The sequence below is a fragment of the Antrostomus carolinensis genome, unplaced genomic scaffold, assembly GCF_000700745.2.
Source record: "Antrostomus carolinensis isolate BGI_N321 unplaced genomic scaffold, ASM70074v2 scaffold8246, whole genome shotgun sequence".
Classification (NCBI taxonomy): Eukaryota; Metazoa; Chordata; class Aves; order Caprimulgiformes; family Caprimulgidae; genus Antrostomus; species Antrostomus carolinensis.
Window position 1 is genome coordinate 51,922 of NW_010322453.1, and position 19,306 is coordinate 71,227.

Here is a 19,306-nt window from a genome sequence, read left to right on the forward strand (position 1 = left end):
GTAAGGCAGACCTACCTGGCTTCTCAGCAGATTGCAGTGTAGTTTAGGCTCAACTAAAAATTCAGAGGCAACATCTACTAGTATTTACTATGACACTGCTTCCCATAATTGCAATGGGATAAGTGAGACGAAATAATCTAATAGGCTTATCAAAGAAAAGGGAAGTTTGTTACACAATCGAATCTTAGTTTATGTACATTTTTTCATACCAGTAAAGAAGTAGAGGTTTCACTACTTCAGGCTGAATCCGTCTTAAATGCTTTATATTCCACTGATCTCCATGCAGTAGATCAAGTCTGAGTAACACTTCCGAACTGAGGAAGTAGTCTCCACTGCTCAGCAGATAGAGTTTTTTCATCTTACTGAGTTGCCTTGAGTCAACAAAAAGAGTCACATAAGTATGTATCAGATGCTATATAGAAGTTAAACTGCTGTCATGCAACATGTTTTTAATTGCAAGTGGCAGAAGCCAAAACAATTTTTCTACAAATTAGAGACAAGTTGTGTGTAAGATAAAATGTACAGTGCCTTAGAATAGACAAACTGAATCCAGCAGAGCCTTTCGCTAAAGCAGTTTGTCACACTGAATGCCCTACTTGTGAATTTAAGTTCTTTTATTCTTTTTTAAACTTCTGTTGCCATCTGTTTTCCAAATCTTTTTCTAACAAAGCCTTAATACTATGGGCGATTCTGACTTCATGTAAGCTTTGCAAACATGACTCTGCAAAAAGAGTTTTATCAGTTTTAGCAGAGTCATTCCTGACTTACCTTGTCAGAACACTCATTATTGCTTTAATTGTGTCTGTTCTATTCAAACATTAGAATTTATTCTGAAATCTCAAAACCTGCATTGATCTAGCTGGGTTACAAGTTAAAAAACAATGGGAATAATTGTTAAATAACGTGAAGTACCTTTGCTGCCTTGTAGTATCCTTGTCCTTAAGAGCCTTTAGTCTTTCAATATCCATCCAGAGCCACCAGTACCTCTCCCCAAGTGTTCCTTTAATGAACTTCTTGAATCTTTCAAACTGCTGTCTGTTGCCAGTGTCATAAGTCCTGTGCCTAATACACCAGGCAGCCCTACTGTCTGCCCCATCACTTTCAGAACTTGATCTTAAGCTTACTTCTTCAGTATCTTGTTCTCTTACATCTCCCTTGGAGTCCAAGACAGTAAATGGAGAAGAACTTTGGGAAAAGAGTGACTCCGCAGTACCATGGGAAAAATTGTTATTTGCTAACTCATGTATAAACACTTCAGGCTGTTTGTGGAAATTCACATCACTCTCAATGTCAGCAGCTGGCTGGTGGGTCAGTTCTGAAATAGGTTCCTTCATTACAAATTGAGTATAAGCTGGTATGAATTCTTCTAGTGTCTGAAAAGTTGTGCTTTCCTGTCCATTTTCTTCTATTGCTGCACTGTTGCACTTTGGGTCTAGATAAACTCTTAACTGAGCATGGGAAGGAGGTTCAGCAATGGCCACAGAAGAATCCTCTTTAGCCTCTCTGGATCTCTCCCTGATAATGTTGGCTTTTGCTGATTCTGTCCATGAAGGGTAAAGGAAACTCTGTTGGTGGCATTCCTTAGACCAGGAGCCTGATTCTGCATTAAATTAGAAAAGATAATTGAACACCCTTTTGATTCAGGACTGTTCTCTTGCACATTAATATTCCCAAGTTAAAAGATGCAACATATTTATATTGTGCTGCTGCAGAACAATCAGATCATGTCAAGCCGCAGGGCAGGGAATAGCAGAAGTGCTTATGCTGTTGATATCTGGCTAGAAACTCAGCCCCATGACTCAGAAATTCATTCCCTGTTGAATTCCAGCAGAGCAGCAGAGTTCAGGAACAACTCCCTCTGGAGCCAATTGTCCTGTTTACTCAGCTGAGCATCCCAGCTCCTCAGCACTTGTTAAACCACCTTGTTGTGCTGTCAGGCCTGGTTTCTTCCTGAGCATTTGGTCATAGTTTTATCAAAGTCTCAGTATGTAGCAGGATAGTTTTTTGTTTAGGCTGAGGAAGCTAGTAAATTATAATCCTTTGTCTACTTACGTTGATTATTGCAAGAGATAACAACATTGAACAGGCCTCTGTCAGCTGGGTAAAAATCTTGACATACATAGAAGGACGACAAAACAAATTATTGTGTCAAGGGCTCTGGAAACATTTAACAATCCTGCAGTACAGTCTGCCACCCAGGAATGGTTCCTTTCCATTTAGAGATGTTTCATAATTAACAAGTTCAGAACAGTGACCAGCCCTGGTTTTTTGGTCTATATGTCTCTACTTAATTCCTTTTACCTGGCTCCTCTTCGACCCCATGCTATTAAGCATGCCCTGCCATCCTGGCTTGCTGAGAAAGAACTTACTGCTTTAACTCACTCAAATATCTTCTCTACTTCTGCCAGATATTTAGCAAATTGAGTACTTCTGGAACATGTTAGCAAAGATGACCTTGACTGTATACACTCCTTAACTAGGTTAATGCTGTACAAGGCAGTCCTGGAAAACTGAGCAGAGTAACTACAGATACCATGAACAGTAGCAGAATTGAAGTGAAAGGAAAAAAAACCCAAAGTAATAATTGCATTGTGGCTCTACAATCTCTTCATATCAATCCAGTGTTTAAACTATAGAATAAATGGAATCTTCTGTATTTCCCTAAAGCTAAGATGTAGAATTTCATACTCTATTGTATCACTAAGGCAAAACATTGTTGGTGAGGAGACTACTACAACCTGTAAGCACACACACTACATCAGACAGTGACAGAAAATGGGCTAAATGTCTCAGATTCACTAAATTCACGTTTGTAATGTTATCAGCCTGTGTAATCCTCTGTGGTGGCCTAGTTAATAAATGGCAATGGCAGTTAGACATTCTTTCCATCTTCCTCTGAAAATAAACCACATCTAACCAGTGCTGGCCACTGTAACAGACAGACACTTGGATTAGGAACACAGCACATACATAATTTAATGTGTAAATACATATGGCACAATATGTCAACATTAATATAAAAATCAGTGTGATTTACAATACCTTTTCTTATTTCTAAACTATTTCAAATGTTTTCACTTGACAAAGAAAAATTAGAGCTTCTCAACACAGTTCAGTGAAACTGAAACATGAAGAATTATTTCAGAGGACCTGAGGGAATTAGAGAGAGAGATACACAGCTCTTGAGTAATCAAAAGCCAAGTGACTCAGGGTTTTGCCCGAGACATTAATTGATAACCTTGATCTAACTGAAGCAGTGAACAAGAAACTCAAACTGGATTGTCTAAGTAAATACCTTCTTCTATTGGCTCTCCAATTACAGGTTGACTCAGAAACTTAGCTGATGCCCTTTATTGCTTGCAGTGCCTCACCCCTGCACCAGGTGAATACTGTGCCTAAAAAAAATTTTCTGACTGAGAGAATGCTGGATTTCCCATGAAATAAGCATAAAGAAGAGTAATAAGCACATGTAAAATTAAGGTCTGTGACATAAAATAAAGTTTTCAGGGAGAAGATGCAAAATATTCATTGAGGCAAAATGCTGTTGTTGACTGCAGGACAACTGCAGGAAAAGAAGGGACAGAGAGGCTTTCCATGGCCCTATGGCCAGCCCACTGCAATACACAGTGATGTTACTTTATGATGCTCTGCAAGAATGATGCATTTGTGACCTCTCTGCTCAAAGTAAAAATTAGAGGTAGAGTCATGAGATGCAAACAAGTGTGCCTTGAGTACCTTCGTTAGTAACCCATAAATCACCAACATATTTCCTGGAGTGATCCGCACGTGTTTGGGGAACAAGACAGGATTCTGGATTTACCATGTCTTCCAATTTTCCATTGAACTCCCAGGGCCCAGTGGCACAAGTCTCAGAGTGCAATGGCTGCTTTTTCCTCTGAGAATCAGGGAGAGAAAACTCTCAACATATGAGCTGAGAATTCTCTCTTCATCTTGCTACTGCCTACAGAAGTAAGGCTATGTAATCAGGTATGCCTATATGTGCATCTGCATGTTCTTTCCCACTACCTTTGAAACCTGCTGAAGAATTTCAGTTAAATTTGACAGATAAACAAGAGTGTCACAAACTATTATATTCTACAAGATTCATAAAAATTGGCAACCAAAGGGCCCTTAAGTGCCCAACATAAATACTCTGAGAAGATGGCTGCAACACAAATCATACATTATCAAATACCCAAAGAATCCAGGCAAGAAAGTATTTCAAAATACATAAAATACATTGAATTAAAAAAAAAAAAAAAAAAAAAAGACCCTCAGCTGAAAGTTATGGACATCTATGAGACAGAATTATGTAAGAAAAGAAACTTCTGCTATCACAGAACTTGGCTACTAGATCAAATTTTAATTTAACGTTGTGGTTATGGAAAGAAACAAATCCCCATCTGAAGCCTAAGACACCATGCAATACTCAGAAGGTAATAAGTAGAGTTAGCAGAAATTCCTTGAAATGCCTTTTCTTTCCACCTGGTCAGACTTGTGTTATAAACACTATGGCTTGAGTCCCTGTTACTTACCCAGAAGACTATCTTTTTTGCTTAATGAATCACCTCTTTCATGCTGCCCAGGTAAACACTGGATATCTTGAATCTGACTAGAAGCTACAGGACGCGTAAATGAATCTGTAGTTTTCATGTTCATGGATACACTTTGTTTTGCTAATGTAAACCAATCCTTTGTCTGAGAAACCGTAGCCTAGGAAAAGAAATGTCATAGAATAATTCAGATATCTCTATTTATTGCAGTGTTTCTTAAAGCAGAGGGCTTGATGTCTGTAGTAATTTTGTGCAGTCCATTTGTATATATTTCTGTAACAATAGTTCCCAGTTCTGTTTAAGCCGTGTTATAGCCCATTAACCTTCTTCTATAGTGCAAAGAACTTTGAAAAGAAGGGATATTCAGAGAATCAGTTGTCTAATTAGGTTGTGACCTCAGTTACAGTAATTTAACCCAACGCATTAAATCTAGTGTGATTAAATACATTTATACACTAAATACATTTATTTTACCTGGCCAAGCGATATGTAGAAATTCTTCATGGTCAACAAAGTGTCATCCTCCTCAGGAGAGGGAGAACTTGGGTCTTTCTTCTTTATCCAGGGATAATAGTCACTGTCTATAATGAACTTAATGCCCGTCTTGCTCCATTCTACCTGTGATATCAATTTAGCTAGCCTGAAATTAAATGTTGAGACACGAAAATAGTTAATCTTAGTTTTTAGTCAGAGAAACAGTTGATTTTTCCCTAGAATAGGCAATTAAAATTATGGTCATAAATTGCTACAAGAAACTTCATGATCTGCTTTATTATTTCACCCCTCATCTCCTGCCACATATGTAAACGCCAGTACTGCCATTCCATAGTCCACCAGCTTTACAGTTGGTGGCCAGCTTTGCATTATCAAGCTTTACCAGCAAAACTGATTTCTCTCAGGATGATCTTGCATGTATCTATGCAGATCCAAGCGCTGCCAAGAAGCCCTTGAACATTTTGATTGCTAAAATGCAACTATTCTCCCAGATTGCAGAAGCTCTATGTCACTACCAGACACTATATTTCCTGGTTCTGATAGGAGCAATCTTCCAGCAGTCATGCCACAGCAGTGATCATACTAATTGAACTTTCAGGTGATAACAAAGCAGTTGGTCCTAGTATGTTTAGCTGGCTGCTGTACGGGGACTTCATAGTACCAAACAGCACTCCACTGCTACCTTGTGTTAGTGTGAACCTCACGATGTTCAGAAAAAGGCAACCTTAGAACCACGTGGCAATAATGAGGATGCTCTGGGCTCAAGAACTGTGGCAGAACTTACTCAAGTTAGAAAGTAGTACAAAACCAACCAACATGTGTGTGAAGGGAAGAAGCAGCCTGTGCCTGAGCCTATGGCCATGAGCTGAATGCCCAGTTTCATATGTCCCCCCTATTTGAGGGCAAATAGGATTTCATTCTAAGGCTGAAGTGTCTTCATCTTTAAATGCAGGTTTATGTCATTCCCTTAGGTAACTCTGCCTTATCACAGAATCACAGAATGGTGGGGGTTAGAAGGGACCTCTGAAGATCATCTACTCCAACTCCCCTGCCAAAGCAGGTTCACCTAGAGCACGTTGCACAGGACTGCATCCAGGCGGGTTTTGAACATCTCCAGAGAAGGAGACTCCACAACTTCTCTGGGCGGCCTGTTCCAGTGCTCCGTCACCCTCACAGTAAAGATACATTTTATACAAACATGTGTTAACGTTTACCACAACAGCAGCTGAAACTCAAGTTTCCTCTCTATTCAGTGTAGTCCCATTCCCTCACATTTTGACCCCACAGGTGTTCCATACAAATTTTGCCACTCTTCGTAAGGATACTCAAAACAAATGCTCCAGTCACCTTTGAGCATCCAACACAAAAGTGCTAATTAACCGCACAGCTGTTTGTATCTTTAACCGGTTCTATTTTTGCATTATATTCTTCTCTCTACTAAGAGTTTTTCCACCTTTGTCCATAAGTCCTCAACCTTTTCCATATCCACCCTTTTTTACGAGGACACAATTTAAAAGACCACATTGTTGAGGTACAGTGAAGGCTGCATTTGTTTATTACCACTCCCCCACAACAATGTTTAGTCCAAGTTACAAATACCATGGAATTTTAGAGGAAGCCAAATAACTTGCTCTTAATTTTTCAATCACCTGGTTCAGTGGACCAGTGGGAAGTCAGTGTAGCTCACCATCATATTCCTTCTTCCTTAAGGATTAACCCTAAAATATATCTACAATCCAGCATTCAGGGAGACAGAAGACTCAAAATGTACAAGATCGAATGTTTAGTGTTTCACAAGGCCCAGATACCTGTAAAGCAGGCTGCAGATAAAGGCCACATGCAGCACCCTCTCATGACTTTCTTGTTCTTTGCAGTTTTCCCCTTGAATTTAAGTGCAGTCTTCAGGATATTGAAAGTTAAAAATATTTTGAAAATTTTCATACAGAAGTCTATACCCCAGTAACTAGTCTGCCACTACAATCAGCAAACATGAGTTTTGTGAACAACACTGACAGGTTGCCTCTGCTTTTAGGACCCCTAAAACACACTGCATTTATCAGCATCTAGACACAACCTTAAGGGATGATCCTTCCAAAGAGCACACTAATCTTCCTCAACATCTGCTGAAAGGACATCTGGAAAAATATAGCAAGTGTATGACCGTAAATCACCCAAATATGCCACAGCAGCCCAGAGAGAACCGTGCAAAATGAAGTTTGACAGTGGGCCCAAAGATACAAAACTAATAACTGGAATAATAAAGACTGGCTTTTTTTTTTCCAAATAGATTTCATGGATTCATATCTTTCACTGACGCGGCCTCTATATTGATTAGAGAGAGATACATTGCTACCATGATATCTCAGTGGAACAGAGATTCAGAAAGTGGTAAACCTGGCCTCTATATTGATTAGAGAGAGATGCATTGCTACCAGTGGAACAGAGATTCAGAAAGTGGTAAACCCCTCTTTCTCCTTCTGTAATGGTGTAATATATGTAATTCATGGCCAAGGAAAATTACAGAATGACGAGTGGAAAAAAAGTCAATGATTTTACTTTATCCAAGTCACTCACATGCTAAAATTAAACAGGACAAGAGGTGGGAGAAAACATATTAAGGGTACCATAAAGATGAATTAGTCAGAAGAGAAAAATGTACAAATTTAAAACTGAAAGACAGCATAGAAGATTGCAATACCTGTATTCAAAGTAACAGTCGCTTTCTAGAAATGCTGGAAGCCTTTCTTTCTTTATCCACTGAATTGCTTGTTCTTGATCAAGACACTATTAAAAAAGAAATGCCAAAGATTTGCAGTATTCTAGACTTTCTTGTTTTGTTTACCATGTAACTGATTGACTCCATCCCCTTCTAGAGAAATATCGTCTGGTGAAGACAAATACACAGTGATCACCACCTTTGTTATCTGGTTGAGTCTTAATTGTGCTGGAACAATAGAGTTAATTCACTTTCCTATGAACAGCTAAAAGTTCTAAGTCTGATTTCACCTATAGTAGTACAACTTTCTTAACAGAACATGGGTGTTTTTTCTTCAGAAATAATGGTGTATGAATCATGCTTTTACTGTACAATTCCAAATGCAAATTAGATGCTCATAATTTTTCTGCAATAGGAACCTGCTAATTTTTTTGACTTTATCACATTTTATAAATAACAACTATTTCATTTTTCCTCAAGAATTTGAAGAATAAGGAACCCTTAAATTAAATTATATTCCCAGAATGGGAGACCTGTGGATATTAAAAACAAAATTAAACAAACAAAAAGTCAATCAGTTATCATCTTAACCATTTTTATGTTGGATTGCATAACTTCATCATGCACAGTAACTCTTGTAGTGGAAACCTGTGTGTGTTATGAATCGGGGCCATAAGGGAGATGCCTCCAAAGAGTGGTTCAGGGGGTGGAAGGGAGGTGTTAAGCAGCAAGTTACACAGAGCCAGTGAACCAAAAAACTGTGCCTAGGGTCTTGCACAGAGAGCAAACTCTCTGACTATGGGCCACAGTCTATGGTCCTTAGCTGTCTCTCTTAGGAATGACACACAGTATACTTATTTATTTATTTATTTATTTATTTATTTGAGAGCATACATTTTCCACTCTTTGGGGATGATATGTTTTATTTATCTGAGGTGCATTTTTCCTTTTAGGGAGATGATGATTTGGAAGAATGCAGTAACTCCACTTGTCCATAAAAACAGGTGAAGTTTGGGCAAGGATGGATGCTACTTGCTCTAACAAATAATCAGTTCATGTAGATTATGTTTTAAATTTTATTTCCATGAGCTAATATTCCATTAGGGACAAGGGTTATTTCTGCCTCATATATCTCTGTAGGGGATTAAAAAAATCTGAATTACTCAGAAAGTGGGTGGTTTCATTTAGTGAGAAGAAAATATTTCAAAATATGGAAAGCTTATGTTGGCAGCGGCTCATACAATGTAATCTGTGGAGATGGAGACTAATTACTCCCAACCACACAGTGTATGCCTCCTTTTGGTAACTGACAAACTTTTTTGAAATACAGAAGACCATCTCTTTATTTTGGCATTTAATATATATGTATTTACTGACTCACAGCTCGGGTTTTTATCTGAGTGATTCACAACATATTCACATCTGTACATGGCTGGTACACAAAATTATATGTACTATCAGAAGGAAAGAACCTCTGCTCTTTCCCCTTCCCCAGAGAAAGATGCTACATTTAATCTGATGGGTTTTGTTACCTTGGTTAACTTCCTTACCCAGTCAGCGTTAGGCCTTGCTGGGACCCAATCCAGCAAAGCTTTTAGCACGTGTTTAAGTTTAAGCATGTGTTTAACTTCCCTTGATTAAAGTTGAACGCATACTTAAGTGCTTCGCTGAACTGGGCTTTCTCTGAAGTAAGGTATGTGGGATACCAGCCAGTTCCTTTCCATAGTTGTGATCAATTCTACCCAACCCCGCAGGATTTTTCTTAATATATTTTACACCAAATTGATTTTCACTATTGATAAGAAGATATTTCCATATCAATAATTTGCAAGCATGCACGCTACACACATGCATAAAACTTTTGCTTCTCTGTAAGTTTGTAACAGTCTGACAGGGAAGTAAAATTCAGAGAAAAATACCACTGGATCTATTTCTTAGGCAAGATGTGTTTAAATTCAGGCTGCAGCCTGAAAGGCCTAGTAGGACTTTCTGATGTAGCTCATTTTCCTTAGTAATGCACCAGTGATGGCCACTCAAGGTGACTTTCTCTAGCAATGTAACATTCAAAGCAGCTGCCAATCTCTTCAGTCAGTGTGAAGAAAGCAGTCAAAGCAAAGGAGGCAGCATCACCCAGTGCCTGAAAGATCAAATCCTATTTGATTTGAACTGAACTACTTGATGCAGTTGGTCTGGGTTGACTTCTTCTGGTTCATAGTGTTGTACACTGAATGAAGCTGCCTTCTTTCACCTTGTGTAGCTGCAGTAACGATTTTTGGCATGCTCTTTTGCAGGTCACTTTGAGAGGTCAAGTTGAACTGGATGAGGCATCTATGTGACCTGCCCAGTAAAGCGTAAGTCAAAAATAAGAAGAAACATCAACCTTTCTCCCAAAAAGGAGAAGGAGGTGTACCAAAGCATATTGTTCTTCAAAAGGCCATAATACTTCCCACTTATGGAAAGTGGCCTGGAGAAAGTAAAGTATTCTTAAATATTACAGGAACTTTGTTGCTCAAAACTACATGAAAGATGTAAGTAATATTGAAGACAAGGTGTTGGCTTTGAATTTGTCAAGAAAGGCCATCCACAATTGCAATGATGTGGGGTTATGCCCAAGAGCAACGTTAACCATACTTGCACAAGCACACAATATTTCCTCAGCTGAATCCTGAGAGCAAATAAGAAATTGAGAATAGCTTTTCTGCTTTTGTGCTCTTGAGCAAAGTATTTGTGAAACTAATAATTTAGCATGGTAGGGATGTCTGTGAGCCTTGCCCTATTGTAGCACTTGGCCATTTAGATGCGGATAATTGCATCTCACATTACTATCATTTTGTTAAACATTGTTGCCTTTTGACATCACTCAACACTATTTTCTTTTCTGAAAATCATTAAGCTTATACTGGGTGAAGCAGCAGTCTGTTACAACTCTCTGCTTTTCTCTCAGCTTTCCAGCTATGACATAATTTAGGGCAGTCACTTCTAAAAATGTAGCGAGACCTTAGACTGGCCTTGAAAGAAGTGAACTGAATTCACATCAATCACACCACTGCAAAGTAAGCAAGGAAAGAATAAACCAGGTATCCCAGTGAAATACTTCTTCTCCTCCAAAGCTGTTGTTTAAAGGTAAACTCTCACAACTAACTATACTGTCTTGTAGTCTCTCAGGTGCATATGGTGCTTCAATTCCCAATTTTAACCTGCCTATTTTGGTGCTGAAGAGAGCCCTGAAAGTAAACAGGTAAAAATACCAAAATTGATAGTGCCTGAGAAAGTCTGAACCAATAATTTTTTTCTAAAATCCAACCTATCTTTCCATTAATTTAACTTTCTAGTTGCCAAAGATTATTTTCTCTGGCCATTTCGATTGATGCTAACCATGTAAATCCTTTGGGAATTAATGGAAGAGAGACTTATGTGTTGCCAGACCACAGATGAGCTCATAGCCACACAAGGAAATTAATTAATAAGGAAAGACTGAGATGCATTAGTTTCAGTCAATTTACACATTCCAGGGATCACTAGTAAAGTAACTGTTGTCATAATATTTTTTCTTTTAATATTTAAAAGTATTCAGACCACACAACTGAATCCTACCCTACAGAATCTTCAAAATTCTGTGCTACAGGATGTACATGTGTAATTCCATTCACTTGTCTGGTAGACACATGTGCATTGCAGGGCATAATTTGGCCCACCATTAAGTTTTCCTAACATAAATTAACGTTTTTCCCAAGCTACCAAGCCAAACACAACAATAACTACTGCCAGTATCTCTACAGTAAGATCTAAATATAAACTCAGGGGTTAGAAGATGCTTACCATAGTGTTGTAATTTGTATCAATATTGAAGGTTAGGGAAGTGCTGCACATTTTGGAGAGCTGCCCATCATTTTTTGCTTTCCTTAGAACATCATAAATGGGATTTGGAGGTTTCTGATCATGTAGAATTTTTTTCATCTGGCTTTCCATGCGTTGTGGGGCATCATTAACCACTTCAAAAACCCCAAAGTCAGAGTTAAACTTAACTGGCTGGGCAAAAGTCTACAAAAGAAATTTGGAAAGTTTATAACATTGTAATAAAGGAACTCTTTCTTTTAAGGAAGTTACTTTTTACAGTATAGAAGCATCCTACAGAATGCAAGCTGCTATTATGAGGCTTTTTTCTCTCACCTGCTATAGTTTCTCTTCAAGGCCTGGAACAGTATTTTTTCTGCATTCTTGTTCTTTAGTGTCTTCACTGTATAGTTTTCCAGTGCATTCCTACTTTTTGTCTCAGCTATGCTTAATTGTCAGGAATTTAACTCATTCTAGATCACAGACCACTCTTTTTCACATGCAAGTAATAGATCCAGTACATAGATGTTTAGAATATGTAATTCACAGTGACTTCAGAAACTGTTCTGAAGGGGACTAGTTACCTGTAGAATCAGCTCTCCGGTGTCATTCTCATTCATTACCACAAATAATCAAGGCCTGAAAAGACTAGCAATAAAGCTGACCTTTTAAAAGCAAGGTGCATTTGAGGAGGATGAATCTAAAGATTTTCATATGTAGGAAAGGTTTTTCTCCATATTGTTACTTGTAGGTCAAACACCTAGCAAAACCTGTGGCCTATAAGAACTTTTATTATACGTCACTAGCTCAGTCAGATAGTGTGTAACACATGAGGTAGAACAAACTTCAACTTCAGCTATGTAACTGTAACTTTTGTCAACTCCAAAAAACCCCACTCTGTATGTAGCACATTAAAACAGGGCCACCTCTCATCTTTTGAACTCTGGTATTGGGCATTTCCCTGCCTTTTCTTCTAAAAGACCAACACACTTCTATCTTTCAAATTCTCTTACTTGAAATGAAGTGGAAAAATATGGATGGATTTTACAGAAGTAATGGGAGAATATCCAAGACAGCTATGAATAAGAGTTTATATACAACCAGAGCATATAAGCATCTCCACACTGAGCTGGAGGACAAGGAAGCACGTTGCATTTAAGAAATGAATGAAATCCTGGCCATATTCAGACCTAGTGCCAAAACTATTTTTGGCCTCATTCCAGATAGGATCCCACCTGACATTTGTACAGTTGTTGTTCCCTTGCACTTTATAAGATTATTTTTTTTCAAGCACTGTATTTTTTAATTTCCTTGATCTTTTTCATATATTACATATATACACATAGACATCATTCATATACATATTACGTATGCTGAATACATGCTACATATAATACAGAAATACAGACTGATTTTATTCTTCTTCACACCTATATAAGTCCAAAATAACCATATCACTGTAAGCTATTTTGTTGCTTCTGTTTGAAACCCCCTTGTTGATCAAAGTGTTGTAGAGCAATGCCCAGGATCAAACCATGTGGCTGCAACATGTGGTTACAACATTCCCTACTTATCCCATAATGTCTCACTGTGGAGCCTCGGCCTGGCAAAGCCTGCAGCATGTGAGAGCTTTAAGTGTATGGTTAGTGCCTATGACATCAGGCTGTCGCTGCTCAGAGCCATGCACTGAATTGCTTTAGTCTGTTTAGTTACCTAACTTGAAATCATGGCTTGGTTTTTGTTCTCTGACACCTTGTGCCTCTTTTGGCATTAATTTTCTCCAGGGTACTCTGCAGGTTTTAGTGCTTTTTCTCCAGATGTACTGGACAGCATTTTAAGGAGGCTTTTATGTGTAGTAGCTTTCTCTATACTTCACTCAACCCCCCTCCCAATTTGCTATGTGTACATTTGATTTACTTTCAAATCTCATTTAGGCTGCTACCAGCTTTTAAGTGGCTAACTGTGCAACCTTAATAACATCCAAATGCATTCTTCCTTATTTATTTTTTTCATGTTTTTAAAAAATAAACAGGAGAAAGTACACTAAGAAACAAGATGCTTCAGTCTCTCAAGATTTGAAATGCTCTTGCTTGTGGAAAAAAGCAAACAAACTTCAAATTCCATAATATAGGGATACATGACTAGACATGACCAGATTATTTTGGTTCCATGTTATTCAACTTGAAAACTAAGCAAAGACAACATTAGTTTATCGCACACATCTAGTTTTACTTAGTCCTTTGTAACTTACTCTAGATCTAGGTTTTTCAGTGCACATTCTAATTAACTGAAGAGAAAATATACAGCAACTTTCATGTAGTGAAACAGATGCTACTGATAATTTAAAAATGTAAAGTGTATTGCTATTTTGGAAGTCTGGCTACAAATATGGATAAGGCAATATACTAGTAGAACAGAAGAACATAAACACATGGGATAAGAAGATTAAAATTAATACACTATATACTCGACTGAAAAAGGTGGTTCTAGTCCAGACTTCTGGGTTTTGGACTAAGGTGTAGTTAACTATCCCCAGGAACATCAAAAGGCATGCGTACTTCATATCATTCAGAGAGTAACCAGTAGATTCCCTTGACACTAGCAAGGCTGCATCTGGAATACTGCAACCAGTTTTGGAACCCCAGTACAAGAATGGAGTTCATAAATTTAAGTCAAGCAGACAGCCACTGAGATGGTCAGAGGCTGAAGCACTTGCCCTTGAAGAGAGACTGAGGGAACAGGGCTTGTTTATCCTGAAGAAGAGACAGCTCTGGGAGGATCTAGCAGCAGTCTTTCTTGTAGTACTTACAAGGAGGTTACTGAGAAGACAGAGCCAGGCTTTTCCCAGAAGGGCCTGGTGGGAGGACAAGGGATCATGGTCATACACTGAAATAGTAGAGTTTTCAACTGTATATAAGAAAAAAGGTAATTGTGGGACAATTAGCATAGGAACAGTCTGTCCAGAGCAACAATGGAATCAGTTGTTGGAGATTTTCAAGACCAACTGGAAAAAGTGACAAGCAGCCCAGTGTCAACACTAAAACATTGACCATGCTTTGAGCAGGAGGCTGGACTACAGACCTGCTCAAACTCCCTTCCAGTATGAGTGATCTATGATTCTGTACAAATCCCAAACTCCACCAGATAGATAATCTCATCAAAGTATTGTATAAAAGTATTTTAGCCTTTCTGGTGAAGGGTATTTCATTTGTTTACTTAAGAAAATTAGAATGATAAATCAGAATGTTTTTATAAGCATAAGAAAAGAAGATGTAAGTCCTGACCATCTTAACTCATCTCTGCCACAAAAATAAAAGTTATAATGTTATTATAAAAATCAAATGGGAACACACAAAAAAAATTAACCTGATTTTGTGTAGGAAATATCTTCCCAGTTACAGTACAGAACAGAGAGGATCAGTCAATCCCTTTCCCTCTCAGTATGTGAAAAACTTTGGAGCAAAACACACAGTCTAACCATTCCCACGTATTACAAACCTCAAAAAAAAAAAAAAATCAATACCCTGTAGAGAACTTAAAACCTTTCCCAGAGAAACTAAGTGCCATAAAATCCTACAGTGTTGTGTTTCACAGGACAATAATGAGAGAGGTTTATGGCACCACGAATATTCTAGGTCATTGCAATAACAAGGCATCTCTTCAGTGAAGATGACTATGTTAAGGAGTGGGTGATAGCCTACACTATAAAGGAAGGGGAAAACATTATCCATGCCAATCTAATACACTAAGATACGTCTGTCTTACCGCACATTTGGCAAGTCCTTCAGCTTTTTGCAGACAAGTAAAATACACCAATAAAAGACTAAGAGTATCAATGCATTCTTCCCTACATTCTCTCTCTAGTTTGAGCCAATTTTTGATCTTTTGAAGATAGAGAGGGAAAACTCCAGAGCCAAATTTTACCTCCAGTTGTTAAGAAAAAATAAATCAGGTTTGGCAGGAGCCTTGAAGCATGGGCTTCATACATTATTAATTTAGCACAATAAACAGGATCAACAAGGAGTTGAGAATACCAACAAATAAGAAGTCTACAGACTTTTCAAACTGTCTGCAAACTGTAGACTTTTCACTCACAGGCAATTCTCCCTCCAAACCCAGTATGACCTATGTGACTCTGTGCAGTCATCTCAGTTTCAGAAAAAGTCTCCAAGCAAACAACAAAAAGCTGTTTTCAGACTGTGGTATAGCCATGCTATTAAATAAATAAACAATTGCATGTACTTTTTTTTTTTTTTCAGAAATTTCTTAGCTGTCAAATGCACATTGAATATAGTTTCAGCTGAAGAATAAATAGAATACATAATTCTGAAACCTAAAATCATACACATAACTGAGGAGAGGCAAATTTCCCTCACTCCTCCCAAAACAGAAACCAAAACAGCATCCATCACCGTGTTGCCAGGATATCAGACATATAAATCTCACTGTTCTCTGCCTTGACAGCTTTCAGATATACTTCACTTCAGATACACTTAACAAATGTGTAAACATGCTCACCACATCCCACCCGAGTAATTTAGTTTGATCCCAAGAGAAACAATGACCACTGCTTGGCCATTTTTATGTTAAGGCCCCAAAAGGGTGGGAATGAATAGAGACTTCATCCAGGCACTTTGCCAAAACTTTCTTAAGGTGCGTATGTGCGTATCATAAATAAATGTCATCAAGAGTCCAGATCAGCTCATTAAAAGAAAGAAAAAGAGAACAAAGTAATTACTTCACCCCTTTTATCACATTAAATACATTCTCCTTTACTTGCATAAGAGCACAGAGGTGTAATAATAGTGCCACCCTACTCACTGTAAAAGCACTCTTACTGCTTTTACAGTGAGAATTACTTTCAAAAGAAGTAGCCTTCAAATCTGAAGTTGATAAAACTGTGGTCACTTGGTATCTTTCTGCTGCAAGGGAAAACCACAGCTAGGGACTTCCCACCAAGAGTGCCATCTCCTGAATGTGCTTCAATTAAGGTGCAGTTAGCTCTGCTGTCTCTAGTGGAACTCTTCAAGGTCACAAAGAGTATCTTCATCAGGATCAGTAAATGGTAACTGGAAAATGAGAGGTAAGGCCCTAGCATGGACTTGGGGTGGAATGAGTAGCAGGCAGATTGTAAAGCACAGGAAAAACAAGTTGACATTACTGCGCTTCTTTACTGAGGCCTCCAACACTGAGCTGGATGGTGATTTCTGACCTCTGAATTTTCATTCCTAGCTAAACATATTCTTGGATGTTTTAAATACTTGGATCAAAGATTCAAATTCTAGGGACGCCTGACCAGCTAGAAATGGAAGTGTATCCAGGCCAAGGTTTCTCTTAAATCTTTCATTTTAGATTAGTTACTAAGGAAGGTGTAACTCGTTTGTATGTCATGTAATTGGTTTCTGCTACTGTGAAATCACTGGTACTACTGGCAACAAGTACCCTCATGAGGGTTTTTGTGTTATTTTATATTCCAGAAATATTTTCCTTACAAACTATCCTTCATTACAGTATGTAGATCTTCGGAGTACCTAGATATTCATGTCAGATTGTACTGAGTATTATTATAACAGGATCGCTTAAAGGATATACTGTAAATCAAAGGAAAAAAAAATCTGCTGCTGCTATAGCAAGTCCCCAGTGATACAATTTTCCATACTCTAGTGGTGCATTATAAATCAATGCAGAGGCAGTCTCTTAAAATAAGCATATGCTACCACTGATTCCTTGTATCAAGTCACACAATATTTTCAGTTTAACTTGTTGCCTAACTACTAGCACACCTGGGTAATACTGTTCCCAGGCAACACGGTATAAGCACAACAAGAATAAAGCAATGGAAATTTCAAGGCGGTGTTTTAGTAGAAGCCTTCTGAGAAGGAAAGGGAAATTGAGAATATAAGGCATTCAAACCACAGAACTCAAGGCATTAATAGAGCTTAATCCAGAAAAGGGTAAATCCTCAGGAAAAGGTCAAAGAGAAAGTAAAACCAATTATGAGAACATTAAAGATAAAAATAGCTAATACAGCATCTGTTTTCATGAAGATATGTGTATATATATAGAAAAGAGAATATGTGTCATCTTAGAAACCTACCAAGATTACCAGGGCAAACCAGTGTTTACTTAGGAATATCTATGAACTCTTTTCTGTGGGCTTCCAGGGCTGTCAGGAGTGCCTGGACAATCACTGTGGTTCAGAGCTGCTGAGCTGCGCCAGGACTGCGGGCTGAGGAGCCCTCTGAGGCCACGGAGAATTTTGGCCTCTCATAGACATCCTGCAATCTATGCATGTCCAAGGAGACCCAGAGACTAAGCAGGCTGAACTTCTTACCCACTCCATCCTCTGTGATTTGGGGAAAACTCGAAGCATAGTTTCCAAATAAGCAGCAAAGGCATGGAGGATGGTATTCCTCTGCTAAAAGCAATCTGGCACATTGAAGGAGGTCTAGGTTTAAAAGCTATGTAGTTAGGCTTGAATTTAGGCAGATATCCTAAAGCAGCTGAAAGGGGGGAGTGGGGAGGAAGAAAGAGAAAAAAACTCCAGCCCCCTCACCACACATTTTCTTGTGGTCTGTGTCTTCCTAGCTCTGTAAAAAAAAAAAAAAAAAGAAATTCTTAGGAATCATCCAGTGTACATTTTCTTCCATCTGCGTCTTCCTTGCTTTGTGAAAAGTATTCTCAGGAATCTTATAGTTTGGTGAAGGCATGTAAAGGTTGCACTCCTGAGAACAGTCAGTATCACTGCTGTGCACAAAAATGCTGTCCACGTTCTGATATAGAGTTAATACCTCCAGATTCTATTTTAAGATAAAAAATTGGCACGGGGAGCCTATTCTACCAGCCTTAGTTATGCAACTCCCATCACATGTAATTTTACACAAATGTGATGTGGCTTTGAGAGGACAACTATGCCTAGTTCAGTTTGGTAAACCTGAATTGTAACTGAATTTATTTCAATAGTCTTAGGTCCAAGGAGCATCAAGAAATATTCCACCCCTTCCTAATGCTGGTGGTGATTCCTACCAAGCAAGTTGCAGAAATGGGTTTATGTTCTCATAGTGCAGCCTGTTGGTCTGCAGTGCCCAAAGGGGAGGGGGACAGGCTGTAAGGCAGCTCTGGGGTAAATTGGCTGGGAGGCCCCATGGAAGCCATGAGGGACACTGTGGAAAGGTCTGTGCCACCTTGCAGGGGAGTATGGGTGTAAGGTGTGGGGATAGACAGAATGGGGAAAATCAGGGCTGAGACTACTAAGATGAAGTTGGGTGAGGTTTCCATCTCAGGGAGCAGGACAGTACACGTGACTCCCATAAGAGTGTGGGGTGGCAGGGTAGTTGATGGGCAAAAGGAGCAAAATATATGGCAACTGGTTAAATACAGGTGTCCTGGTTTTGCTAGGATAGAGTTAATTTTCTTCTCAGTAGTTAGAAGAGCTGTGTTTTGGTTTCAGTTCAGACTTGCTATGAGAACATCGTTGATAAAAGTACTGATGTTATTAGTTGCTGCTGGAGCTCAAGGCCATCATGTTTGGCTGTTCACAGCTGCATTAGGACTGGGAGGGAGAAACATAGTGAATAGCAAACCCAGAACTGACATTTGGATGTGCCAATGAGATATTCCATATCATACCACGTCATGTTTAGTATATTATCTGCGACTGACTGGAAAGAGAGGGAGGGAGTCGCACAGGTTTTGCTCAGGTTCTCGC

General features: G+C 38.7%; 1 protein-coding gene across 1 annotated transcript in view; it reads right to left on the bottom strand.

The window, feature by feature from the left end:
* Positions 1-19,306, bottom strand: part of RGS22 (regulator of G protein signaling 22) — a gene marked incomplete at its 3' end in the record, with an annotated part of 61,034 nt that overhangs the window by 37,196 nt on the left and 4,532 nt on the right. Inside the window, exons 4-10 of the mRNA XM_029085513.1 lie at positions 11,584-11,805; positions 7,747-7,832; positions 5,028-5,193; positions 4,536-4,713; positions 1,286-1,600; positions 913-1,222; positions 210-371 (exon numbers count right to left, since the gene is read on the bottom strand). Coding sequence (XP_028941346.1) covers positions 210-371; positions 913-1,222; positions 1,286-1,600; positions 4,536-4,713; positions 5,028-5,193; positions 7,747-7,832; positions 11,584-11,805 — 1,439 coding nt within the window. The remainder of the gene's footprint in view (positions 1-209; positions 372-912; positions 1,223-1,285; positions 1,601-4,535; positions 4,714-5,027; positions 5,194-7,746; positions 7,833-11,583; positions 11,806-19,306) is intronic.